The 27979-nt window shown below is 39.9% G+C and overlaps 1 protein-coding gene across 2 annotated transcripts; it reads left to right on the forward strand.

Moving 5' to 3' along the window:
* SLC39A8 (solute carrier family 39 member 8) lies at positions 1-27853 on the forward strand. Of its 2 annotated transcripts, none has more exons than XM_075421446.1 (8): positions 1-223; positions 7716-7884; positions 12979-13148; positions 13613-13735; positions 14876-15043; positions 21839-22046; positions 22567-22751; positions 24044-24191. In XM_075421446.1, exons 1-8 carry the CDS (start codon positions 44-46, stop codon positions 24056-24058), a joined length of 1218 nt encoding a protein of 405 aa, XP_075277561.1. In that variant the 5' UTR covers positions 1-43; the 3' UTR covers positions 24059-24191. The 2 variants fall into 2 exon arrangements, with proteins under 2 accessions (XP_075277561.1, XP_075277560.1); XM_075421445.1 differs by lacking the exon at positions 24044-24191 and adding an exon at positions 25433-27853 and having other exon boundaries at positions 4-223.
* Positions 27854-27979: the final 126 nt, after the last annotated feature.

Genomic DNA, 27979 nt, shown 5'->3' on the forward strand with positions numbered 1-27979 from the left:
GGAGGGACTGCGCCACTCGCCGCGAGGCTCCGCCGGGCTGGAGATGCTGGCGGCGGCGGCGCGGGGCGCCCCGGGCGCGGTGACCTTCGCCGACGACGTGCTGCGCGTGTTCGGGTCCAACCAGAGCCTGTCGGCCGGGCAGCTCTCCGCGCTGCTCCGCCAGCTGGGCGCCGCGCCGGGCCTGGGCGCCGCGCTGCCGCTCACCCACCTGCACCACAACCAGGTACCGGGGCGGGGGGGGCAGCCCCGCGGCTGCTGAAACCGCGTCGCGGGAGGCAGGGAGCAAAGGCGTGAGGCGCTGGGCGGGGGAGAAGCCGGCCGTCGGTCGGTCGGCTGAAGCGCCGGGCCGCCCGCGGGACCGGCTCTGCCTCCTGGCTGCCGAGCTCCGGAGCTGGCGCTGCTTCTGGGTGAAGAGCATCGGGACGGCAGCGAGAGGTGCGTGAGGGCCGGCTCGCGGTTTCCCCCAGAGCTGTGCACGCGCATCTCCAGGACTCGATAAAATACCCTTGTCATGTGGTAGCACAAACTTTCTTACAGGCAGGTCTGCCTGGGTGAAGAAACTTCCTCAGAAATTTCCACGTCTTAGATGAAAGAGTGCAGATCGTGCACCCATCCGTCCGTCTACTAAAAGCTGTTTAAAATGCCGTCTAATTGGCTCAGCGCCATTGAAACACCACTTTTCATGGACGTGTTTTACTCTGTTGAGCGTCTCTGTACAAAACTCAGACCTCGTTGCTACTGTTAAAGTCTATGTAATAATTTCATACCTCTGCACTGTCCTGGGCTAAGTCTGTATCCTTGAGGGGGGATCGTGAGGCTGGTGGGGATTTCCTCATGCTCAAGAATCAGGGACACGAAGTCAGTCGCGGAAATGAGAGGGGAGCAGGAATGACAGTTTGCTCTCATTCGGTTCAGCCCCCTAAGAAACAGAAGAGGCATGGTTCTGGGGACCTCGGGGACCTTTTTTACATTTGGAGTAGTAGCTCTTTCGCTTGTGCTGTGAAGGGGACAAACCTTGGATAAGCTCCCCTTGTTTTAGAAAAAGTGCAATTCTGATGTCTTTACCCTTGGCAGACGTTTAACTGGGAGTTAACACCGCTGAAATCAATGTAGTATTCAGTATAAGCACGGCAATATTTGCTGGAGTCACTGCTTTCAAATCTCACAAATTGAACACTGTCCCAACACAGCATATGAAAAACATAAACATTCCCAGCCACAAGCGCTAAATACAAGTTTGCAGTGTTGAATATGGCTATGAAAAGGAGCTTTCTTTGAAAGGGCATAGAAGTGAGTAGATTCTTCAGTCCTTCAGGTTTTCCCTCTGCAAAAGCACGTAGCCCTCGTACACAGACTTTGGCGCAGGCTACAGAGTGGAAGGAAAAAAAGTAATGCTCTTTCTTATTACTGTAAATGCATATCCCTCTTAAGTCATTTGGAGTTTAACTGAAACAAATTTTTTCACAGGCCTGTCCTAGTTGTGTCCATTTTGGAATAGTATCTAGGCTACCATACTGAAACGTGTATACTTTTTGGCAAAGTTACTTGTATTCTGTCTTAAAATTGGCCTTACAGCTGCTCCACCAGCCACTACCATGTAAGCAAGCGTGGTTTGCCTCCTGGCTTTTGATCCCTCATGGATGTTAGGTGTATCAGTGACTTTGGGCAGGTGGTGCGTGCGAATGCATACTCATACCAAGCAGATCATATGTGATCATTTTAAGGTACTGTGACTCTTTGTGCTCACGATTTGATAATTTAGAGCATCTGCTGGTTATGACAGAAGACATAAAGTGACCTAATCTAACTTTGTGTTTTGGAAGGCACCAGAGGCCTAATCTCTGCAGATTCTCTACAGAGGAAAGTAAATGCCTCTGGAGAGTGATTCAGGTCTTTCTCAGGTAGGCTGAATCCATTCAGGCTGCGTAAGTATCTGACTGTAGGAGGAAACAAGGTTTATCTTAGACTTTCAGTTCTTCAGTGTTCAGAGCTAGTGGGATGACTCCCAGGCTTTGCTTCCAGTCAAGGTAACACACCCCTGCTCTATCAGAGAGCCCCGCCTCCAAGCCTGAAGTAGTTTTTAGTGGAGAGCTGATCTGTAAGGGACAGATGATAACAGCACTTGCAAATACTGGCAGGAAGGAAGTCTCTCTTAGTTTTGTGCTGGTATTAGTGTTTGGTTTTGATGTTTCATTCATAACAATCTTGGTAAGCTTACTAATCCCACAAGGGAAGATCCACAAGAAGCTGATCCGTTTTCTTTAAGGTTGAAAGATTTTGGATGTGTGAGCCGGAAGAAGATGGATGCTTCATTTCTATTTTCCTTTGATACCAGGCTGTCTTGAAAAGATAAGGGAGAAGAAAAACTGATTTAATTTATTTATGATGGTGTTTGAACATATACGCGTGTGGGCATTTATGGTAACTTATGTCCTGTCATGTCCATGAAGATACTATTTTTTTTCCTGCAAATCACAAGAAAGAAAACAAATTTTTAGAGTACTGTTTTGAAATTTTTGGTTGAACGCTTTGGTCTCCCGTATGCTTTGGATGTCTTTTTCTTCATCATGCACTTTTACAATTTGCTTTACTTTGTGTTTATATTTTCTTTGCTCTTCAATTTTTCTGTTGTCACCTTTACTTAATATGTAAGCGAAGACTTCCTGTCAGAGGAAGAAGTAGTAACTGAGCAAACTCAAATACTCGTCATGGCTGTTTTTTCACATTTTATTGTGGAATTCCAACACATTTTAATCGTACTTGTAGGGAAAAAATTAGCAATTTCAGTATAATAGATGACAGTGTGTTTACTCACTCTGTATTTTACATTATTAGCAAGATGTAAGAACACAAAACTATACTTGATCTTCTATTTTTGGTTTCATTGTAGTATGATAGCCACGTGTGTATGCTGGAGGATTAAATTACACACTCAAAAGTTTTGGTCAAAAAATACATGGAAGGTAAATGGGCATTGGAAAGAAAGCTTGTTAACATCACTTTTAGTTTGTGCTTTGACATAATCAGTAGGTGCTAAAATCACGGTCCAATTTCCTTCTTTGATGTTTCTAAATCTATATTTATGCTGGTCTGTATGTGATGCCTGAATACTGTGTCTTAATGTAACATACTTTAATTTTTAACAAAACCTTTGGACAAAATGAAGTTAAAATCTCTATTGATATTCATGATCAGATATAACTAGTTTTCACCTCAAGATGAGTCAAAAAGCCAGTAACTTTGGTGTTTCGGATAGACTAGGATCAGTATCTCCTTTGATTTTGGTTTTTTTTGTTAGTGTTTCACCAGTTATAACCTGTGCTTTTTTGAAGAAGGGTGAATGGCCTGAGAGAGTGTGGCTTATGGTCTTGATCCAACACCATGATCTGATGTTGCGTGGCTAGTGAGAAGACCTTGAGAGGTCATCTAGCCCAACGTCCCTGCAGTAAGCAGGGACATCTTTGACCAGACCAGGTTGCTCAGAGCCCCGTCCAACTTGGCCTTGAATGTTTCTAGGGATGGGGCCTCCACTGCCTCTCCGGGCAACCCATTCCAGTGTTTCACTATCCCAGTTATAAAAGATTTCTTCCTTATGTCTAGTCTAAATCTACCCTCCCTTAGTTTAAAACCATTAATCCTTGTCCTGTCACAACAGGCCTTGCTAAAAAGATGTCCCCATCTTTCCTATATGCCCCCTTTACGTACTGAAAGGCTGCTATAAGGTCTTCCCGCAGCCTTCTCTGCTCCAGGCTGAACAGCCCCAACTCTCTCGGCCTTTCCTCGCAGGAGAGGTGTTGCAGCCTTCTGATCACGTTTGTGGTCCTCCTCTGGACCCACTCCAACAGGTCCATGTCTTTCCTGTGCTGGGGGCTCCAGAGCTGGGTGCGGGACTCCAGGTGAGGTCTCACCAGAGCAGAGCAGAGGGGCAGAATCACCTCCCTCGACCTGCTGGGCATGCTTCTCTTGATGCAGCCCGGGATGCTGCTGGCCTTCAGGTCAGCGGGCGCCCATTGGTGACTCATGTCCAGCTTTTCATCCACCAGTACCCCCAAGTCCTTCTCTGCAGGGCAGCTCTCAGTCACCTCATCCCTCAGCCTGTATTGATATCGGGGGTTCCACCCTCTAAGTGTCTTATTTCTACAATGTCTTCAGCGAATTTCAGCATTCATGGACAGTTTGCAGCTTCCGGCATGAACTGCTGCCTTGAATGTGTTGGTGTGTGTGAAAAAGCACACAAGTACATTCAGACAGCTTCATCTGGTTTGACTCTTCCTCGTGGAGTGCTGCTTATTGAAGGCATGGTCGTCTCCTAGCATCCAGTTCATACCTGTCCTGAGTGACGGAACGGTGTCACCACATCAGCATTAGATGCTTTTAAGTTGAAGAAGACATATGTCTGTATTTTGCCTTATCCGGGCTCAGGCTAAGTAAAATACATGGTGATCAGCTAGGTGTTCACTGCATTCTTTCTTTGCTGTTGCTACTGTGTGACCCACTGCTCAGCCCTGGTGTGGGCTAGGCTAGTATTTAATCTGGCAACATCTGGAAAGTGCAGTCCTGGTTGCTGTTGGGTGTCACAGGACTTAACATATGGAATGCTACAGATAAAGATAGAGCAAAGATGACAACATTGGCTGAAAATCAGAAAGGGGACTGAAGCATTTACAAGATGGTTGGTACTGTATCATTTTTTGTTAAATTTCCAGTTAGAGGTCTCTCTGCATTATTTTTGTCTGAGCTGGCGTCTGCTTTTCATTTATAAAGATAACTGGTGTAAAGAGATTCTAGATGGCTGGACATCACTTTATTTCATTCACCATCTTAAAAAAAAAAAAAGAAAAATCCTGTATTGGGCAGTCATTTTTGGGAGAGCCTTACCAGGAGAAAAGAAAACATCTGTTTGAATAACCCAGTTATGGTTTGTTTTTTTTAAAAGTCTGAATACTGCATAATTGTGTAAATTCTAGAGATTTTAAGTCATCTCTAGTTCTGAGGAAAGCATTTTTTAAATGTTTTCTTAGCAGTTCAGGAACATAATGGGTTATGTCATATCTTTTTTGCAGTTGCTTGTTAAGCACTGGGTGACAGTCACGTTACAGCCAGCCCCCTCACCTAGGCGCTATGACAAGGCTTGCTGAGTAGCAGGGGATAGACGTGACGGTAGGCGTGCTGAGCCAGGACGTCATTCTCAGTCCCCTGTTCCATAAGGCTAAATTTCCTTTCTGCTGAGGTCATCTGTCAGTCTTACAAAATAAATAGCTCATGTTTTTACAGCAGCATGGCTGTCTTAATGTGTTTATCCTCCAAAGATAAAGGCAGAGTTTTGCAGTCTGCATACATGAGTTGCTCCAATCCGAGGCTTCTAATAGATTTAATCTTTTAATTAATCCTTTAATTATGCCAGTGAACTCATGCAAGCTTGCTTTTTAGCTCTTCGATGTGTGGAGGAGTTTACCGAAAGGATGAAGTGACTTATAACAATGAATCATTCATAGGAATCATTGTCCTCTGGGTTTGTCCCTGATCAAAATAATAATAGTAATTAAATAAAATGCTGTTTCTCATCCTCACATAAAAGAGCTCTTGTCTGATGGTATTTGTCGCTTATTTCTTTGTATGTAGCCAAAGTTACAAGTCTCAAGTTTATTTATTTATTCATGCTGTGTCTGATTTATTTTCTCTTCAGAATCTGTTTATTCTACCTACAACATGGTTTGGATTTTTGTGAACTAATATTAATACATATATATTAGTATTTTAAAGTGCTAGTAATCCATTCTGTGTTTCTAGGAATGAGATAGTTCAAGATGATTTCTCTTAGAGATGGTTATGTTATGAATTCTCATCTCCTGCTGGCTTATTTTTCTAAGAGCTTTTCACTGTAAACTTCCACAAATGGCTCTATGAGCCCGTAATACAAGAAGCACCATATAGGAACTGTTCCTGTAGCCCGCAACTATTCTCTCTTTATTTCACACTGGACATGCTAGCCATGCAGAGTTAATGGTAAAATGATTAGGCACATAACCAGTTTAGAAAACTCCAGAGGTTCATGTATTGGACTGAGAAAGACTGTATCTTCAGTGATGACACCTCTCTCTGCTACTTCCACTGAGATCAAATTGAGCAAGATGCTTTAAAACGAAAAAAAGTTTTCTGTTATCAAGTTATATTTATTTTATATGTGATACTTTGACATTAACATTGACATTGAAAGATGAAAGTATATGCATGTTGTTTAGATGTGTTTGAGTCTTCAGGGTCTCATGGCCCTAACAAAATTTCAACCTATGTTCAAGCTCAAGCATGTAGTTGAGTGCTCTGCTGGACTGGGTCATTGAAGATGAAGCTCAGAAACATCCTGGATGTAATTTAGCTGAAGTCACTTGAATGGGCCTGCAAGTTCTGCTCCTCCAAGCTAAATCAGAAATAGTCACATTCAAATGATGTGTGCATACCTTTCACCTTTTGGACAGTATTAGAAAAATATTTATTAACAGAAGTGGAAGCAACTATGTTGAAGTAAATGACTTGCAGTTGCTTTATATGTAATAATCTTGAATTACTGGGGAAGTGCTGTGGAATCTGAAGGCTAGCAAAACTGACAAGAGCAGGGAGTGACCATTTGTTTTTATTTTGCTAAGGCTTCCAGTGCTCTGCTTCTGCAACCACACTGAGATTTATGTGTGTTACAGGGAGAGTTATGCTCTAACTTGGTGTCTCAAATAGGAGCAAAACGTTTGACTTTTTTTTTTTGTCTTGAGACTCAACATTATAGTATGTGTTTGTTATACAGCAGTAAGCCAAATCACTTTTGTTTACACCCAAACAAGAACACTCTTTCCTTATTGATCATTGTAGGAGATAATGAATGTGAATAAATGGAAAGTATTAGATGAAAGACTTCAGTGGCGTAGAACGTTTCATATAAAAATCCTCCATTTTTCTGCAGATACAGATTTTAAGATATTTCAGGGTTTGTCTTTTATCTTTTTGATTGAAAATAATGAACAGAGCAACCAGCTTTGCCCCAGGCCTGGTTTAGCCCTGCTAAGGACGATTATCCTTGAGCCATTAGGTAGTGTTATGTTCTGAGCTGAAGGCAAAGTGAAGATCCAAAGGAGGAGTTTGTCTCGTTGGAGTACAGAATGGTTTCACAAAACAATGTTTACTGTTAACAATTATTGCTATAGAATGAATGAAGAATGTTGAGTGCTGCTAATGTTTGGACCATTTTTAAACAGCTGATTTGGGGAGAAATTGTAGGTAGAAGTGGTCACTTACATGAATAAGCAGTCGCTGAATTACCAGTTTTCTGACATACTGTGTCACTGAGATTTTAATTGTATCTGGTCTGCTCTTAAATTTAATTATTTTGTAGTTACATGACATTTTAATTACTTAGAAGCTATTTTTCAAAATATATTGTAAGGTTTTAACTGCCCTCCTGGTTCAAAGGGCGTAAGATGTGCAAATGTCTATTTAAAACATGTTTCATTGATTTGTGGTTTATCTTACCTAAAATACTTTGAATTGCTTCTGCTTCACATTAAGCAATCACAGCGTTTTCGTGCACAGCATACAAACACTGTGTACACTTCTTTGAAAATGCATTTCAGTATTATCATGTTGTAATTCTTGGGTTTCTCAGTATATGACTTATTTTTTGGTTTTGCATTAATGTATTAAGTTGGCAAAATCCCTTTTTGTTTCAGTGCTTGACTGGTGAGGAAATTTTTTCTTTGCATGGGATACCGAACAACAGTCACGTATCAAATTCAAGCTTCTCTACAATATGTCCTGCTGTTTTGCAACAGCTAATTTTTCACCCATGTGATCATCATGAAAACTTTGTGGATACATCTAAACCACATGCTTTACAAGGTCAGTTAATATTAATTGCATTAATACTGCGACTGGAGTGGGATTTTCTTAGGAGAATAGTAAGCACTTGCCTATACATCACAGGAGTGTCTTGTTTAGGGGGATGTAGTTGTAAAGTGGGAACATAAAACTAAAATGCTGTTTCAGGTCAGCGAACTATCTAAACAAATATCTTGCCTCTTAACAGTAATCTATTCAAAATGTTTGAGAGAAAGGTGGAAAAACCGAGTAGGTAGTTAGGATTAATTTGCCCATTAAAGGAAGAGTCTTTCTGACCTGTTTTACTTGGATAATGGTTTGTGCCCTGAAGCATAAGGACTCTGGCAAACGCCTGGTTAATAAGAGAGAAGATGGGAGTACAGAAGGGAAGTTTGTGCAGGTGATTTGCAGTGGGAAATCAGACTTAGTGGGGTGTGCATGTATCAAGGCAACTCAAGGTACAATTATTAGGGAAATGCATTCGAGTGGAGTTATTTGCAGGTGAGAGTCATGACATCAGGGGAGCCAGTGACTGTTTTACTGAGGAAAAATACTCTTTTCAAACTCCGACTTCTGCTTTCATGTCATCTTCTGTGCTGTCCCTTCACATGGAACATTATCACATGGCTGAGTAGCCTTCATCTTCCTTCCTCCTATTTTTCTCACTATTATTTCTGTATTTATTTTGCACAGAACTGTACAGTGCAGTAAAAAATGTGGGACAGGGAAGATTCAGCTGGTTACCGAAGTCACTTGTTGCACTAATAAGGATCAAATATGTAATGACCTGTTTGTTTGACTTGGTATTCCAAATAAATCTATTGTTCCAAGGGAGTCAGCTGAAATAAAGTTAAAAGTTAGGATGCTGGATGAGCAGGTGCCTAATAGCAGTATTTATGAGCAGAGATACAGCAGGGTTTTTCATAAGTTTTGAAATACTAGTATTAAGTGATGATATTTATTAAGAATTAAAGATCATTCCCAAAACTTAGCTGTGTCAGTGAATAATTAGAATTATGTTTGATTAATCACTGAAACCATGTCCTAAATTTACCATCTTTGTTCTAGCTTGCTTATACCGTATGAGGGCACATATTGTCAAGAAGTCCGTAATACCTGCACCGGAGCTTAGGATTGGTCTGCCTTTTTTTTTCGTTTGTCTGTTTAAGTAGGTTGTATGTGGAAAGTTTGACCTATAGTTAACACCTAAGCTATTTAGACCTTCCCTCTTGTTTTTCTTTTATCCTGACAGCTCAGAAGCAATGTCCAGTAGCCAGATAAGCAAGGCAGCCTTCTCACTGCCCACTCCCTTGGCTGCAGCACAAGAAATCTGCCAGGCCCATGGTTAGAGTATTTTAAAACCACAAGTGTATCTGGCTGTGACACGTGGTGGTCCCTGTTTTGAAGGGAAATTCACAGAAAGACCCAGTGCCAAGTGCAGATGTTGATTTATGCACATCCCCACCCCATCACAAAATGAATCTGTACTGTGGCAGCATTGACACCAGCTGATATAAATTACTGCCTATGAAGCAAAATCCTCTCTGCATGCTTCCAGCTGCGCTTGTGTGGATTTTCTGCCCGGGGACTCCCACACACTTCATAATATTCTGTCTTCCAAAACACGAACAGACAAGACACACAGAAGAAATTAGTGCAGTAAGCTTTACAGGACAGCTACTTGCGATGAAAAACAAGTGCTGCTGAAGCAGAGTAAAAGTTAAAAGGCAGCACACAGCATGTCTTTTTTCCTTGGGGTTTGTATGTCTCATGTCAAACCTAGCTGACCTTAGAGGCACACTTGTGTCCTTTCATTTTTTGCTTCTCTGAAAAGTAACAGGGAGAGGTGTAGAGCTGCATGAAATGGCTGGAGATGCCTGGTGGCATTCCTTCTGTCCAAGCCAAACAGGTTCTGTGCTCTCTGCTTGGCTTCTTCAGAAAGGTATTCCTACCCTTATTTCTTCTTCATCCCAGGACGGGGCTCAGGAGGAGCCTGAGCCTGCCTCAGGAAGGCCCAGCGCAGCCGTCTCCACTTCTTATACGGAACAATGCTGAGCAATGGTGTTCTGAGGAGGGCATCTTACTTGCACTCCTGCCGCTTTATTTTTTGGATTTCTTGTAGTTTGGAGTACGTTGGCTCTCTCTGTGTTGGGGACACAGTTCCAGAGACAGAAAGAATAATGGTTGTTGCAAAAGCTGACTGTGCCACCAGTCTTAGGGGGAGAGAGTGTGTGTCCTAAACAGAATGCTCTGCTCTGATACGTGCAGTCAGACTAGCCAGCTTTCTGAGGTGCGTGGACCCATGGAAATCTTAGTGTGGATGGAATCCTCATGAATAAAACCAATTTTAAGACAGCGGTGCATATATGGTGTTGTGAAATACAGTCCATAAAGTAGTAACTTTGGCAAGATTGGTTGTCTTGGAATTTTATAACTTTTTTTTCCTCCGATTTCTGGTATTTTTCTTGAAGTACCAGTTCCTGTAATTGTGTAATTATGGGGTAGTATTTTTTTCCCCCCAGGTACACATCAGGTCTTTCTGAACTCAAAGAAAAGCTTGCTGCAAGGCCAGGAGCACCCTCTTGGAGAATGAAGAAGAAAGATCTTAGATTTATTTTATTCCTTTAAAAATTTTGTTAGTTTAAAATAGTCCTCATACTACTGAGGCTCATTGCAGGATCTGTGGAATGCATAGGATGGATGATACTTAACTTATTCTTTCATTGTCTGAGGTTATTTAATCACTTATTTTAATTCTTCCTCATTCTTCCACTTTGGGTGAGTAAATCAGAAAAAAATGCCCTGATATGTAAAATCCCAAGATCTTTGGGCCATCCAGATCTAGGACAGAATTTTAAAAGTAAAACCACATCTATCTTATGGCATCTATAATCTCTCTTGTAAATTAGAAAGGAGAAAGCCTCTTTTTTCCTTTTAATTTTTTTTCATGACAAAAGGAGATACTACATACTGGTGGATTAGAATATATCCCTATTTGTGAGCACAGGCCCTTTAGTATGTTATGACACATCATCCATTGTATTAAGCATACAAAATGGTCACAGTTGTATCAAGTATAAGGTGTACTTGAAGTTAAATGTCCCAGTATGTTTTGCTGTTCTGGACAAAGAGTACCAGCATTAAAGTTACACCGTTTGTAGTGAAGCCTATGGTAACATGACAACTTCTCTCACAGTTTGGCAATAACCTATTTTTCTGTGCTTGGTTTTAAGCTCCATTCTCCTATCATTTTTGTCATCCACTGATTTACAGACATAACTTGTAAATTTATCCTCTGTCTTTTGTTGTAAGAAGTAATTAGTAGTGGCTTTTTGTATTGCAATTTTTGAAACTTGTTCTGATTTTCTGTGTCTGGTGAAGTAATTTGGGCAAGTACACTAAATGCTTCATATCTGATAAATGGAGTTTTTATTTTGTTAACTAAGTTTAAAAGGTGCATTTTGCACAGAATGAAAGAGACTCGTCCTTCTGTAGTGATCCCAAACTATGAACAGTGTTTTGTCACTGATGATGGCATTGGAAGTCCATTTGTTTGTTACAGACTTGATTTCAAGAAGGTATTTACAAGCTTAATTGTAATTTATTTTAACAGAAATTCATCTCCTGTGTAGCTTAGTGAATCTACCCGTATCTAGTTGTGTGGTTTTCCCTCTGTCTGTCTCTCTCTCAAAAATGGCAAATGAAGCATTCTGATTGGCATTGATTTATCTTCTGCAAATGCTTTAAATGTTTCTAATGCTTTCTGTTCTTGACATAATATAAAATTCATTACATATAAAAATTGTGACACTGTGCAAACAAAGTAGACCCACCCAGCCGCAGGTGAGGAATCTAGCTTAGTGTGTTTGCTGATTGTGTTGCAGAAAAGTTGAGCTGCACATCATAATCTGATCTGTTAGTTTCTGCTATGCAGAAAGGAGTTTGTGGTAACTTCTCTACACACATATTGTAAAGTTTACAATGATGCAGCTTTCTGGGTTATATCAAACTGTTCTCATATAGCTAACATTGTGTGGCTTTCATTATTATTTGTGGTTAATTTTTATACACTGTCTATGTGGATATCTGTGGTTTTGTGGCATCACTTGAGGCAGCATTATTGACCTCTTCAGTGCAATCTTTAAAGCTTTTCTCTCTGCTCACAGGGTCTTTAGATGTTACTGGGAAAAACGGTAGCCATGCATAGAGGCACAACTTTCTGATGCTTATGAACAACAATGACAACCACCCCCATCCTCCCACCCACTCCCACAATTCAGACTCCAGAATAGTTGTGCTGTGGCTTTGTACAAGACCTGGTGTTTGAACTCTAAAAATCTGAGACTACGCTTATGGTGGAGGAAGCTAAGTTGTGGTGAACCTGGTGCATTTGCCACTTCCTGGGAAAGGTTTTCCCTGTTGTGTACCTAAATCACATGTCCATCTTTTTGAACCTGGAACCTCTTTTTTTCATATACTTCCATTTCTCTATTGTAATTGTCTCTACTATCAGCTATCCCACCTTAGCTGTTTGATAAGCAGTGGTGGGCAGCGTTTTAAGCTAGCAGAACTACTTTAAATTAAAGGAGGAGGAGGAGGAGTGTTAGGAACAGAAGGTTACCACCGCAGGATAATTTGAAGGAGCCATCCTTTATCACGAAGGATGTTTGGGTCTAGTACAGCCAAGACAGCAGACTTTCTGTCTTGGAGTTCCTTAGGAGTAAATGACAGTTGGATCTAACCCTGGGACTAGTAAGTTTTTTCTTATGTCTATGCTATAGCTACTTTGACTGTTGGCCTAAAGCTTTATTTTTACTCTGCACTGACTATAGAGAGACCTGATTTATGCTAGCAGCAGATAGGCTATCCCAGATCTTATACTAGCACAGTTTCCATTTTTAATATGATACTCCCAGACAATATTTCCAGATATTTCCTTTTTGCAGGTATGCATCTGAAGTATCTATGCATTTTCATATTTTTATATTCGTGAAGTATAATTTCAACGAGGGAATCACTCTTTTTTCCATGCCAATTTAGCTCTTAGAAAATCAGAAACAGCCTGAAGTGGGTGTTACACTAAAATATTTTATATTTCTGCTTGTTTGTCCACAGTTTGGGGATTTGGGTTCCTGGCTGTGACTATCATTAACTTGGCATCGCTTCTGGGATTGGTTTTAACTCCCCTCTTAAAGAAGTCATATTTCCCCAAGGTTTTAACTTACTTTGTGGGCTTGGCCATTGGCACTCTCTTTTCTAATGCAATTTTCCAGCTCATTCCAGAGGTAAGCAAGGGGAATCATTATTTGGTTTGCATACTAGTTTCAAAAGTGTATTAATTTTAGAAGCATGCTGCAATGGGGTTCTGTGTGTGGGTTGCAATCTCCAGAGAGTTGTGGGTGGGCTTCAGTGACATCAGCTACCGTCTCTTTCTGGCTGGGTGAGCAGAGCCTTCAAGATCCGTGCCTAGTTGTGCCATGGGAAGGACCAAGGGATAGTCTGCCTCTAGACAGAAGGAGAATGCGTTGGGTAAGACATTTAGTCCAAGTTAGAAAATTTAAAACCATCAGGATCTTATATAATTTCAGCCTCATGGAAATAATTTTCCTCATGGAAACTCATGGCTGGTAAAGAGACAGTCTGTATTTTAGAGGACTATCTGTGTGTGGGGGGGCATTTGTTTGTTTGTTTTTCTGGAAATGTGCTAAGATTACAGACTAATTTGCATTGCTTTTTTCTTCACTGTTAGGCATTTGGGTTTAACCCCAACGTAGACAACTATGTTGAGAAAGCAGTTGCTGTGTTTGGTGGATTCTATATTCTCTTCTTTGTGGAAAGGATTCTTAAAGTGATATTGAAGATCTATAACCAGGTAATGAAATGTATCACTAACTGAATGAGACTTGCCTTAAAGTACCTGTTACATTTTATGAGATACTTGATAGTTTAATAAAGTGTGGGATTTTTCTATTTTATCTGAGGAATTCAGCCTTGTCACATGTTCGGATATATCTGTTTAAAATCCATATGGGTAGGGGAAGCAATCTCACTTTTTTGAGGGAGTTGCAAGCAGAGTTGGGAATAGAATCCAGATGTGTGTGTGGTCTGCTGTCACTGGTGTATGCTCTAGTTGCTCTCAACGGCCAAGTCATTCCTGTGCTAGCTAAACACATCCAAAAAAAAGTGGAAATAGTAAGAGCTGGAGAGACTGGGGTCTGCTGCTGGAGCTTCCACTTAGGCAGGAGAAATCGGTATGATGTATATACCTTCTTAATCGCCTGTGAAGTGTAACTGTGCTTACTGTGCCTGGATCTCACCTTCAGTGACTTCAGCTCTGTGTTTCTCCATGCTCTAGAATGCAGACCTGCTTTAGTGATGCTGCAGTTATCCGTGCTGCACAGGGCTCTGCCTCCGACCTTACGTCAGAGCACTTGTTTTCTCTGTACTCGCATGAGTGAGCCTGAATTTGTCTCAGAGAAGGGCCTCTCAAACTTTTTGGTCCTCTGCTTATGTCTTGCCAAGGAAACTGTCCTGTCTTCCTGCTGTTATCTCACTTAAGGTCCCCGCTCCCGAATTGTGTCCCTGTGACCAGTTTGTAATCATTGCATCAAAAGAAAAACAGAAAAAATGAATTTGTTGCCCTTCATTTTTGGGAACAGTTGACTAAGACTAATAAGCTCTATTTGACAAGCAGCCATGAGTAACTAGCAAATGTTAATCACTTAAAGTCAGGCGTTTGGCTTGAGAGGTTCTATATAAAGGTGTAAAAATGAAAAATCCCTGCATGTATTCTGAATAGCTAGAAGTAAGAGATAAATTAGGAACTTAAATACATTTGGAATTCATGTAAACATTTAAATATTTACCACTGCCCATTTAAATATTTATTTGGTGCTGAAAGCAAGACAGCATGAATATGATGCCCCCACCTTTACTTTTTTCATCTCTGTTTGTACATTTGTTATTTTACTTTTGTTTTAAATAGCTACCTACTTGTTTATTTTCCACATAGGCTGGCCATGATGACTCCGAAAATGGTGAACAGAATCATTCTCAGGATAAGACTAAACCACCCAAACCACTGTCATCCAGCAATGGGGGCACGTGTTATGCAAATTCAGCCATCATAGAAAGCAATGGAAATCTTGGTTTTGACAGCATCAGTGTGGTCTCAGCACAGGTATGAAAATTGTGTCTATTATCCCTGCCAATTATCTAACCATATAGGAGAGGAGAGGTATTATGAATTTTTATTACTTTTGTCAAGTTTTTGTAAATTTATAGCTTATAACTTGATTGAGGCCAATGAAAAAAATGTGGGGTTTTGGGGCAAACTTACAAAAGCTGAATAATGCATTCAGTTTGTAGCCAACAAAAAGAGGTAACTGATATCAGTGTCGGGATGGGTAGGACAGAGGTACATATTTAATCAGATAATCCAGTTACTTTTGATTTTGTTGTTGCTCTTACTGTTTTAAGAGTGACAGTATGTTTTAGTGTTGCATGATCGCTGTTGTGTTCCTGACTACATAGAGCCGTAAGTGTGAGAATCTGTTTCCTCTGAATCAATGATTAATGAGGAAAATTGATACAGTAACTTTTGTGCAGTATCTTGTGAGCACTGTTTGTGCTAGTCCAGTATGTTTGGATACTGTGGGAATTAGGGAGGTAGTATGTTGAGACAGAAGCCATTCCCCCTGGTTTAAGTATTATTTTCTTTCAAATTTGTTCTATGTGTTTCTCTGTTTGTTTTCATACTACAAATACAACTTCCTCCTGTCTGGGAAGAAAATGGAAGCAGGAAGAGAAAGTTGGTGTGCTTCTTTACTTTTTTCCCTGTACAGGGAGGAGCAGTGCTGTCCCTTATTTAAAAAAAAAAGATGAAAACCAACACATAGAAAGAACTCTCTGATGGCTCAGGCAGATTTTTCCATCGCAGAGATTTCTGTTTTAACACCCATGTTCTCTACCCAGTGAATTGTTTGTGGGGAGCAGTGATGAGCAGGAGAGGAAGCAGGCGGCAGGCTCTGACAGCTGGGAGAGAATCTGAGAGTTCTGCTATGACCCTGCAGGCTCATGGGCATTTGATGCACACAGTTTAAAGTAGCAAAATTGTACTTGTCCTTACAGTAGAAATGTCATGAAGTGTGGTGGATACTGGGCATTTTAAAAACTAGGATAAACATGCTTAATAATTAAAATTGCATGGGCACCAAGAGGGAATTAGTATTATGAGTGTCCCTAAACTGTGTTTTGTACATTTATAAAACAAACAAAAGGACCCTCCACTCTCTGAGGAGACAGTAATCTCCAGTGGCATGTGTGTTGTTTTTCTGCCCTGTTTACCAGAAGTTTTATCTGGACTTACTCCGTTATTACATTTTGGCTAGCCATCTGCCTATGCATAGCATAAAAATAACAAAATCATACCATAGCTTATAATAAAAAATGTAGCTATATAGCATTTATTTCTACCAGCTAGTTTAGTTGCAGTGCTTGTGATCATAAAGTATTGTAGGTCACCCCAAGATCTGTGTGGAATACTCATACATCTCCTTTTACATGCAGTCTTGGCTTTAAGAACTTAAAATTTCACAAAGGTTCTTCTCCTTTACTTTTTGTTCTTACGAAAATTCATGCTTTCCATTCTTCCTCTCCATATCTTCGAAGTCAGGAAGAGAATATGTTGTATTAAAACCTCCTGAAAGTAACAGGGTGAAGTTCTCTCTGGAACCAAGGCTGGCTGCAGGGAAATCCTATTGGCATTTAGCCGGCTGCTGATATTGGAGGTAGCAACAAGAAAACACCATTACTCTTTGTCTCCTCCAGGCAGGTTCAAAGGGGCCAGGGGAGGGCAAATGTTACTGAGGGGTTTTGGGGCAGCTGGGGTAGTGCCATGTTAGGTGTGCATTCAGCTTTACAGGTATTTGATATTTATGAGGGAACCATTTGGCATAAGCCAGCACATACCGAACAGAATTATAATGGGTCCTTGTAATCTAAAGCTTATTAGAGGGAGTGAACATAGCGTAGCCAGATATCATCACATAGGCTTTAAGGAGGGAGTTTGACGTCCGATTGTGCCAAAGTGTGGTAGCTGTTTTCAGCCATGGGGATCTGGCCATCTTCTCTCTTTCAAGGCCGGAACAAACTGACTGACAGGGTTAAGTCTAAACATTTAATTAGTCACATAGTTTCAGATTTCACTTGCAGCAGTAATTGCAACCTTGGAAACCTCTTTTGTGCTGACCCAAAATTTGTGTCTACTATGCTTTAAAGTTTTATGGCTTGACAACAGTAGCTTTAAAGCAAAGTTGTTTCAGAGACAAATTGCTGAAATGTCTGTATCCTTGAGTGCACAACATAAGAATTGTATAACAAAATTTTACAGTGGCCTGTATGCCCTGGAGGCAGTGTCAGGATTCCTTCTGGTCCCATGGGGTCTTCCAGAGGACACAAAAGGACGTGTCTGGTTCATGTCTGAGGGAGCCAGAGACGCATTAGAAATAGCAATAGTAATCTGACGAGCTATCATAGGGTAAAATAAGAGAGTGTCTGTATCATTTCTTAGGATTGTGGAACAAAGGAGAGGCCGTGACTTTTAAAGAAAAAATTGTGTTCAGAAGAGCAAGAACACCAAGGATGTCTTTGGTTTACCATAAACTGTGGAAATACAAATAATACAGAACTGCACTAATAATTAATAAAAGTCAGACGTGATAGTCCAGTTTGATATTACAGAGCTCCTTAGCTGGCATCTCTTCTGTGACATCTGGTAAACTACCATGACAAAGTGGGAACAGTCCAGCAGAGACAGACATTATTTGTTTTTGCCGTGGAATCCTATATATTTGTAGGGTAAATTTGTCAGTAGTCTGCCTTATCTTAGACATTAAGAGTACATATTAGTCGTTCATCTACTTCTATCAGACACACAGTCTAGTAAAGTTCAGAATGTAAACCCAGACAAACAATGTTAGTGTATAATTTACAAAAGAAGTCAAGACATTATCTAAAATAGATTACAGGCAAGAATTATACTTCAGAGCTACACAGTAAACCGCAGATAGCTGTATCTGTAATTACAAAAGCCTCTCAGATACAGATTCCTATTTTTTAAACTATGATTGTTTCTGCATTTTAAAAGATTGAATCAAGAAAGTAGTTTTTAGAAGGAAATCAATACTATTCTCCTAAATTAATTGCAATTACTTAAAAAAAGTCCATAGACGAAACAACCCAAACCTCAGCAAATTTCTAATCAGTTCTATTCTTGATAAGTTCAACAGCTAATTCTTAATAGCATCTTCTTACTCAATGCTCATTTTCTGTATACGTGCATAGAGAGAGTTCAGCAAGTATATTTGTAAAAAAGCCCCTGAGATCAGATTTTTATGTTTATCATACACATGCAATGCTTTGGACTCAGCAAGGCTTTTGACACTGTCTCCCGTAACATCCTCCTAGGGAAGCTCAGGAAGTGTGGGCTGGATGAGTGGCCAGTGAGGTGGATTGAGAACTGGCTGAAAGGCAGAACTCAGAGGGTTGTCATCAGCGGCGCTGAGTCTAGTTGGAGGCCGGTAACTAGTGGTGTCCCCCAGGGGTCAGTACTGGGCCCAGTCTTGTTTAACTTCTTCATCAATGACCTGGATGAAGAGTTAGAATGTACCCTCAGCAAGTTTGCTGACGACACCAAACTGGGAGGAGTGGTGGATACACCAGAAGGCTGTGCTGCCATTCAGCGAGACCTGGACAGGCTGGAAAGTTGGGCAGAGAGGAACCTGATGAGGTTCAACAAGGGCAAGTGCAGGGTCCTGCACCTGGGGAGGAACAACCCCATGCACCAGTACAGGCTTGGGGTGGACGTGCTGTAGAGCAGCTCTGCGGAGAGGGACCTGGGTGTCCTGGTGGACGACAGGTTGACCATGAGCCAGCAGTGTGCCCTGGCTGCCAAGAAGGCCAATGGGATCCTGGGGTGCATTAGGAGGAGTGTGGCCAGCAGGTCGAGGGAGATTTCTCCTTCCCCTCTACACTGCCCTAGTGAGGCCGCATCTAGAGTACTCTGTCCAGTTCTGGGCTCCCCACTTCAAGAAAGATGAGGAGCTACTGGAGAGAGTCCAGCAGAAGGCTATGAGGATGGTGAGGGGACTGGAACATCTCCCCTGCGAGGAGAGGCTGAGGGAGCTGGGCTTGTTTAGCCTGGAGAAGAGAAGGCTGCGATGGGACCTAATAAATGCTTATAAATATCTGAAGGGTGGGTGTCAGGAGGATGGGGCCAAACTCTTTTCAGTGGTGCCCAGCGACAGGACAAGGGGCAATGGGCACAAACTGAAGCACAGGAAGTTCCATCTGAACCTGAGGAAGAAATTCTTCGCTCTGAGGGTGATGGAGCCCAGCAACAGGCTGCCCAGGGAGGTTGTGGAGTCTCCTTCTCTGGAGATATTCAAGACCCGCCTGTACAAGGTCCTCTGCAGCCTGCTGTAGGTGACCCTGCTTCGGCAGGGGGTTTGGACTAGGTGATCCCCAGAGGTCCCTTCCAACCCTTAGCATTGTGTGATTCTGTGACTGTCATTGGAATTCTCAGCTGTGCAACTGGTACCAGAAAATGAGTCCTTTACTTAGTTCTGTGGCTAAGCCAGTTGTGCTCCTACAGCCCTCAGAAATCTGTAGGCCTACACATGGTCCTTACATGAAAAAAAATGTGGTTTGATGGGAACAAACATGAATAACTATGTACAAGTGACATTAGTTGCACATTTGTATTATGTGCTTGCTGTTTTCGTTGCCACCTGTCATTCTTATGTGTAATAGAAGTTGCTAATACACCTTTTCAAATTACAATCCCTTGAAATTAATAATGTTGCTTTATCAGAAAATACTTGCTGTTCTTGTTGGGGTTTGTGTGTGTGTGGTTTCCAAAAGAAAAATGTTCTTTTTTAGTAGCAAAATGCGTCAGTTATTCAAAATTAAAATCCATGCATTGTCCTAAAATCCCTTTCCTCAGTGAAGCTAGAAACAAGCCCGAGAAAGAAGATATGCTTTTAGCAGAAATCACGACAATGTACAAAACAATACCTCCGTCCGTTCCTAGGCAGCTTGAAGGATGGTCACCGGGGAAGAGAAAACAGAACGTAGGGGAACAGAACTTCAGCTCAGGGAACTGGTTGAATAGGTGGAAGACCTTTGCTAATTGTATTTGCATTTTCTTATAATCATGTTTCTTATTACTACCAGTTACCTAATGTATGTATTTTATGTGGCTTGCTTTGTAATATTTCTTTCTTAAAGTGAAGTTCAAGTTACATCTGTGGATTAAGAGAGTGACCTATTACTCATAAGTGATCCTATCTCAAACAGAATTACTACAGGTACAAATTAGTCATCCCAAAAATATGATTGGCATTGCTTGTGTGTTAAAAGAAACGTTGAGAGGAAAACTTCCAAAAAGCGAAGGCAAGCATGTAGTAGAAGTCTAAAACCTATGTGTTTGAGTTGGCAGGGAAACTCCTGATTTTTGGATAGCATTGCTCATTTTCAAATCATGAAAGCATAATTTCATGGCTTCCTATGCATTGAAGAGGAGCCGTAACTGTGCTTTTTGGCAGTTGTGGCACTACTTAACCAAGGCTCTATTAGCTACAAGTTCCGAGTAGTGCAGTAGGCATCTGACTCGGAAATCCCTGACCTGAACTCTTGTCCTGACCCAAGGCAGCTCCTACGTACAAGCAAGATGAGAGTCTGGTGAGCGAATCATGAGACAGACCTTACTACTCTGTCATTAAAGATTTTGTAGGAATGTATTAATTGTTATATTTCTTTAAGGTTCAAAATTTAGTTGCCTGGTAGTGTTTGCATGTGATACAGCAAAACTAAAACAATTTGCAGTGTGCTTTTTAATAACTAAGGAAAATTTCTTGGAGTAATCTGTGAACTTTTCATAAGGGGGAAGAGGTGTTCCTCTACACACTTCTACAAGAGAAGGAGAGCTGTTAAAATATGTCTGTGGGCACACAGATGTATATATTACTACTTAGGTGTTCCAGTAAGCAAGCACTAGTTAATGCCTTATATGCAAATCCTTTTTTTTAGGAGGGAAATACTATGATTCTTTCAAATATTATGTAACTACAATATATGTGTGTGCAGAAATTTATATGAATGGATCAAGTATTTTTTTAGGGAATGTTAGTTCGTGCTCCCAGCTAAAATGGCAGTTTCTTTTATCTGCTTCAAGTTTTTCATTATTTTGTGGCACCGCATGTATAAATTACTTCCACTTCTGGGAGGAATTACTGAGATCCCTGGTGTTTATGTGCGTTGCAGTTTTGTATTAGCCTGTTGTTTTCATGCTCTGAGCCTTCAACCCGCACAGTCAGAATTACCCACTGCTGTTTTTATTAAACATGCACTTTATAGAAATGAGTTTGAATAGCTGGGCTTGACTGTCATTGCCCAAAATTAGAAATAAAGTTTATGGAGTATCTGGATGTGTGTCTATATTCACATGTAGCTGGCTGTTACTGTGGCAGCTAAGTGTGTCTCTGAGAGCACGTTGTACTGGCAGTATCTAACTGGTCGAGATGTGATTTAAACAGGAAATAGAGATGCTGTCACTGTGATCAGATCCGTCTCACTGTACGTGCTTAATAGAGGTGGCCGAGGAGGCTGTGAGGAGCCTTGGCACTCTCTTAATCTGACAGAGACTCTAGAGAGATGTTCAGACCATGGTGGTCTGAACTGCTTTCTGTCTCAGCTGAAGGGCATTCACATAAAGCTTTGTAGTCAGAAGGGTGATTGAGCCCTGTGTGTTAACAGAAAGCATTTGCTGCTGCTATCTGTGCCTTTTGCTTCTTGGACCAAGCATTGTGGTCTCCATATGCAATAGTGCTTCATTCACTTGAAGACAGAAGTGTGATTCATTGTCTAATTTATTCAGTGTTTTATGTAATTGCTTTATTGTGGTTTTTTTTTCCAGGAAGAAGCCGCCCAAGGCATCTTATGCAAGTGTCTCAATGGGCAACCACTGTCAAAGGTTGGGACCATTGCTTGGATGGTAACACTGAGTGATGCCGTACATAATTTCATAGATGGTTTGGCTATTGGTGCTTCTTTCACTTTGTCCCTGTTTCAAGGGCTTAGTACTTCCATCGCCATCTTGTGTGAAGAGTTTCCTCATGAACTGGGTAAGGAACTTCATTCAACATATTGTTTACTGTGGAAATCGCTGTTGTAGGAGGTTGTGCTGGCCAAAAGTTGCAATAGATTGAAAGAAAGTTTAGGCAAATTCATGGAACAAATACTCATCAAAAACTTCCCAAGCACCAAAATACACATCTAGCACAGGAAGTTCCCAAGTGCAGGTGGCTGGAAGCTGGGAATGTACATTAGAGAGGTATTAATTGCCCTGTTCATATATGCTGCATACACTGTTGTATGAATTATTTTTTTTTAAATCATTATGGGTAGTCTGTGTCCTTGTGCTCTTATCTCAATTGTACATCACCTGCTTGCTTTAGAATATTTCAGTACCTTAGTATAGAAGGGAAATGCTCGTAATTTACTTGAAACCAGCAGTGGTTTATAATTTGTGTACAAATGATGTCTTTTTTCCAGACTTCCTTTGAAATCAGAAAATAATCACAACCTTGTTTTCTGAAGATGGTTTTCTTTCTGATTTTTTTTTTTTCCTTTCTTTTCTTTTAGGGGATTTTGTCATCTTGCTTAATGCAGGAATGAGTACTCGACAGGCTCTGTTTTTCAACTTTCTCTCTGCATGTTCCTGTTATGTTGGGCTGGCTTTTGGTATATTAGTAGGCAACAACTTTGCTCCTAATATCATCTTTGCTGTAGCTGGTGGAATGTTCCTGTACATCTCTCTGGCAGATATGGTGAGATATAATTTAATTTTCAGTTATTTATTTTTCTGCAAGAATAAAAAGACTGCACTAAGACTCTCAGGTAGAATGTAGTATCTTGTCCCTTTCATGCTAGTGTCATCTACTTATTATTTTTATATGTTAAATTGTCAATTATACCCTTAATGGAGGTGCACAAATAGTTATGCTTATTCATGAAACATGAAAGCCTTTCACTTCACTTCAGAAATAGGGCTGATCAGATTATTGCTGAAAAGGAGTTTTAGAGAGAGAAGCTTTTCATGAATTTGGGTTGGTTTCATCAAAAAGTAATAAGTGTACTAATACTTTGTCTCAGCATTTTAAAGTAGCAAAGTATTTCACCTTACTATTTTCAAAAGATTCATTTGTCTCTTTATTTAAACCATATTTTAAAAGAAAAAAGAAGGTGAACCAAATGAAAGTAAATATTTAGTTTTGAGTTGAATGAAAGGTGTTGTCCTTATCACCACAGTGATAATTTTGGGGTTGCTTAGGTGAAAAACCTGACTTATATTCTATTGTGGTTTAAATTGAACAGTGCCAGCCTGAGTTTCTTGGTTCAGACTAAAAAAATTTGCTGCATTCTATTCAATACAGTCTGTTTATCGTTTATTTTTTAAAGTGTGCTACAAGATCTAGCCAAAGAAATTATGCTGAAATCCAGATCAGATTTAGACATTGAGAAATAAAATCTGGGTTCACAGGCGGTCAGCAGTATTCCACAAGTTACTCTTATGATGATGTTTTATCTTAAAATTGAAGACATTTTTCAAGAATTTTAAGCTTTATTCAAGTTTTATTATAGTGTTGCAAGAACAGATGTATCTGCAAAGATGTTTACACCTTCCACGTGAGAATCATTGGAGTGTAGAACTGGAAGAGTGAGGCCTGAATTTGAAAAGATTTGAGACCCCAGTTGGGTTCTGTATGTGTTTAAGAACTGTCATCTAGTTATAGTGACTATTTCATTAAATACTAGTATAGCCTAGGTAAAAACATTGGATTTAATAGATAAAAATGTTAGAGTTAAATGAACAATATAAATAGTTTATTTTACAAGTTTGCAGTACCTTAATTGCTAATGATTTTTTATTTAGTTTCACTCTTACATAATGAATAGTAGTGTACTCAACTATGATGTGTAAAACTGATGGCATAAATTTAGAGTGGCTCAACTTAAATTTATTATTAAATCCAGCAAAGTAGGTAACATTATTTTCTTTTTATCTGTTGTTCTGTTCTGTCTTTCTCTCTGTCTCTCTCCCTCCTCCCTCCCCCCCCAGTCTCTCTTTTTATAGGTTTTTGGATTGTATCAGTTACCTATCTGAATTTTTCTTCCCCCTGAAAAGTCTGACATAGGGTATTCAAGTGCTCTGTGCAGAGATCTGGCTTTCCGCTTTCTGTTATGATTTTCACACACTTCTGGTTTGCTTGTCCAGAAGCAGGTAGGATTAACTAGAGTGTCATTCCTTCCTTCCTTTTCTTTTTGCTGTTCTTTTTTCCTCCAGCACTGGCATAGTCCGACCTCTGCCGGTAAGATCACTGTCTGGTGAGGCTGTGGCCATGCGAGAATGTGTACACTGAGGTGTGTGCACAAGCTGCGGTATGGCATGAAGCTGATCTGGTTTGTTGCCTCTTGTGCAAGAGGATTATGGAGATCTGGAATGATTTCTGGGAAGGTTTGGCCACTTCCCACTAACCTTAGTCTGTTTTTCAAGAATTGCATTACCTTCAGTGGTTGTTTTTGCCTTGTGAGATCAAAGAATCATACAGCTTCTGACTCACCTATCTTGAAGGTTGCTAAACTAACACTGAAATTTGCGGTCTCCATTGCATTTTGGATATGCTACTCTCAGCACAACAGGAGAAGAGTTTAAAGCTTATTTAAGTATGTCTGTTAAAAATCAATGGCAGCTGACTTCATCTGCAGCAAACACATACCCTGAAAGACCCCATATGGGGACCCTGTTGCCAGTGCTCATCTGCCATCGTCTCCATTGCCTCTCAGAGGAAGTATCTTTGTTTCTGCAGTTAACAGCAGATCAGTCATCCTTTGCTGTTATGTTGCCATTAACATGTGAGTTACGGAATGAAGAACCTCTTAATTGCACTGTAATGTAATGTTCCATGTGTTACCACCAGTTTCACAACATTCTTCTTCTTTGCTCCTTGCTTTACCACTACCTTATCAGCCCACCAGGCCTTCTGTTTGTAACAGGTTTCTTATTTCTGAGGTGTTTTCTGTGTTTTCAGGTTCATTTCATTTGCTTATAGATAAAGCAGAGGAATCCTAATCTTCCATTTTCTGAACAAGGATTTCTCTGCCTATAGTACTGAAGGAAGAAACACATTTAGCAGTATAAGGGCAGCTGCTCCTAGCAACATATGGGCCAACAATCGGACCCTAGGAGACTGCTGGAATCAAAAGGAGGAAATCTGCATGAGAGACAACCAGGTGAAATCACACTAGAGAGGCACAAAACACCATTTCACTTTACCGTCCTTGGTGAAGTGGTTTTTCAGGGTAGCTAGGGTGACCCGTTCCTGTGATTGCCTTTGCCTCTGTTCTGATGTTCAGTCCAAAGTAGTAATATGGTTCAGTGCTTAATGGCTTAACTTATGCATGCTACCACGAGATGGCAATACTTACCTAAAAATATCCCCTTTTTCAGTTCCCAGAGATGAATGATATGCTGCAGGAGAAAGTGACAGGAAGAAAGATGGATCTCGCATTCTTCCTTATTCAGAATGCTGGTTTACTAACGGGGTTTACTGCTATACTGATGATTACCTTGTATGCAGGAAATATTCAACTGTGATAATGCAAGTGAAAATGGAACCAGTACTGAAGACATCAAGTAAATGACAGATGGAAGACACTTGAAATCCATAAAGGGACATTCATTTAATCTACTTGCTTTTGAAACAGTGACAAGTCCCGTCCTGTCCCCCTTGCTCCAAATATAGGAAATTCTTCTTTAGGACTTGCAGTCAGTCCAAATAGTAGGAGCTGTCAACTTCTGTACTATGCCAAAGAACCGATTCTAATATTTTTTTATTTCTACCTAAAATTATCAGACATATCTGAACTGTCATAAACGATGTTACTTGGCCAGTAGAGTTATGCAATACATGCATCTACATGCAACTCAAGACCAAATGAAAGCTGAGGTCTTCAAGGAAGATGCTTATTTAAAAGAAAATAATGGAGTCTCATATCCTTTTTTTACTGTGATGAGGGCAAGAAGTTTCAAAGCTGGTTAATTTTCGTGACTTTTGTTGCAGGATTTGCCTGTGTAACATCCCCTTCCCCCACCAAAAAAAGAAAAAAAAAAATCAAAGTATTTTGGAGTAGGTACTAATGAAGCTAAGATTTTTAATTACTAATTAACACTGGAAGGAAAGATACCAGTTACTGCTTTTGATCTTTTCTCTTTATAAATGCACTAGGGAATTGTTGATTTATTTTAAGAACCACTTTTTTTAATTAGAGGGAACCTGTGTTAAATTTATGGCAATTTATCAACTCCATAATATTTTAGAAACATTGAGTGTTTTAAAAATGTTCAAGCCTTTTGTATTTTATGAAAATTAATAATGTTTATATTTTAAGTTCCACAAATATCCCTTTTAAAAATCAGTATTTTGGGTTAAAATCTTGAAAGATTTATTGTTATTTTTACGAAGTGGAATTTAGAAAAAACTTGATAAAATCAACATTCCAATAAGCTTTTTTGTAATTTGAATGATTTTCTTGTGTGCAGTTGGGTGAAAGGAAGTGATACTAAAATATACAAACTCTTACCACAATCTGTTGCATGTGAACTTTCTAAAATCATACTTGTATGTATGAGTTCTTCTGAAATAAACAGTTCAGCTACTCTGGTGTTGTAAGATGCGTGCAAAGATATTTATTAAAAAACATGTTCCATTTCAGTCACCAGTAAGCTTTGAGGGAAGTGGTGTTATTCTCTAGTAAATTACTTTTTTCCATTGATTTTTTAGGCAAGTTTTGCAACTTCAAAGAAGATACTGTTTCTTGACGTATTTCCTGGCAGTAGGAAGGGACAAATCTTTTATTTTTAATTCACTGTTAAAATATATTTTCTGTCAGGTAAATGCTTTATTTTAATATTTTATTTGAATGTCATCTGTAATTACATTAGAAAAAAGAACTTCTTTAGGTGTCTGGTTGATAAAAACTTTAAGGCACGACTGCACAGGAGTTGTAAATGATACTTAAAGTATATTATAAATATTAAAATGTAATTATCGTAGTCTATGATATTTGCTGTATTTATTAGTCACTTTATGCCCTCTTAGTTTCTATGAAGATGAGTCCACCCACTCCATGTTTTTTCCTTTAATTCTTTCTTTAGTTGATTCCTTGGATATAAGCTGTTTGCAAATGCTACTCTTGTGTATAACAAGAATGTGTTCTAGTAACTATGAATGTTCATTGACTTTTTAAAATAATTTGATGATTCCTAATTCATGAGATGATTATAATAACATGCCTGCATGGTACTTTTCAACTTGAAATCCAAACATTTGCAAGGGAGGCTTGATTTTTTTTTTCTCTCCCTAAGGAGGAAAATCTGAGACAAGCAGGTCATTGAAATAACCTACTTCTAGATCACAGAGCAGACTAGAGGTGGAACAAAGTCTGATTTTCAGGGTAGTGCTGTAGTCACAAACCAAATTGCCTTTTCTGCTAGTGGAATATGTAGTAGGTAAGAAAGCTTTTTGATTTCTGTATGAGCTGGTTTGTCTATGATCTTTGCTATTATGTTTGTCCAGTGCCTATATAATACATCTATTTAAATTCTAGGACTGCAAGTGATTTACTGTATTTTGCTTATACATTCAGGGAGGAAGAAGCATGAGCAAACACTCAAAAAATTGTCATTTTGTCATGACTGCAGTAAGTTACTTCCTAAAAGTTTGGAAATTAGTCGAGGGGAAGATTTTCATGTTCTTTTTCATGGTAGTGTAATCTGTAACACTGTTCATTTTATATTCTGCCATCTTTTCAGTCTTCTTTTCAACAGTTGTGCAAATTCTGTATGTAATGTAATTTCAGAGGGTTCTTACATGCTTTTGTCTTTGTTACTTCCGTAGGGCAAATTATCAGAGATCTAATGTTAGATATTCTCTAACATACACTTGGGAAGATATTCTATGTTGGCAATACTGTTGTAGATGGTATACTGTCATAA

This window comes from Opisthocomus hoazin, chromosome 5 (assembly GCF_030867145.1).
Source record: "Opisthocomus hoazin isolate bOpiHoa1 chromosome 5, bOpiHoa1.hap1, whole genome shotgun sequence".
Classification (NCBI taxonomy): domain Eukaryota; kingdom Metazoa; phylum Chordata; class Aves; order Opisthocomiformes; family Opisthocomidae; genus Opisthocomus; species Opisthocomus hoazin.

Coding starts and splice junctions, on each gene's coding strand:
- SLC39A8 (XM_075421445.1), top strand. CDS start 44: ATGCTGGCGGCGGCGGCGCGGGGCGCCCCGGGCGCGGTGACCTTCGCC. Junction 22,047..22,566: donor AGAGTTTCCTCATGAACTGG/GTAAGGAACTTC, acceptor CTTTTCTTTTAG/GGGATTTTGTCATCTTGCTT. Junction 22,752..25,432: donor ACATCTCTCTGGCAGATATG/GTGAGATATAAT, acceptor CCCCTTTTTCAG/TTCCCAGAGATGAATGATAT.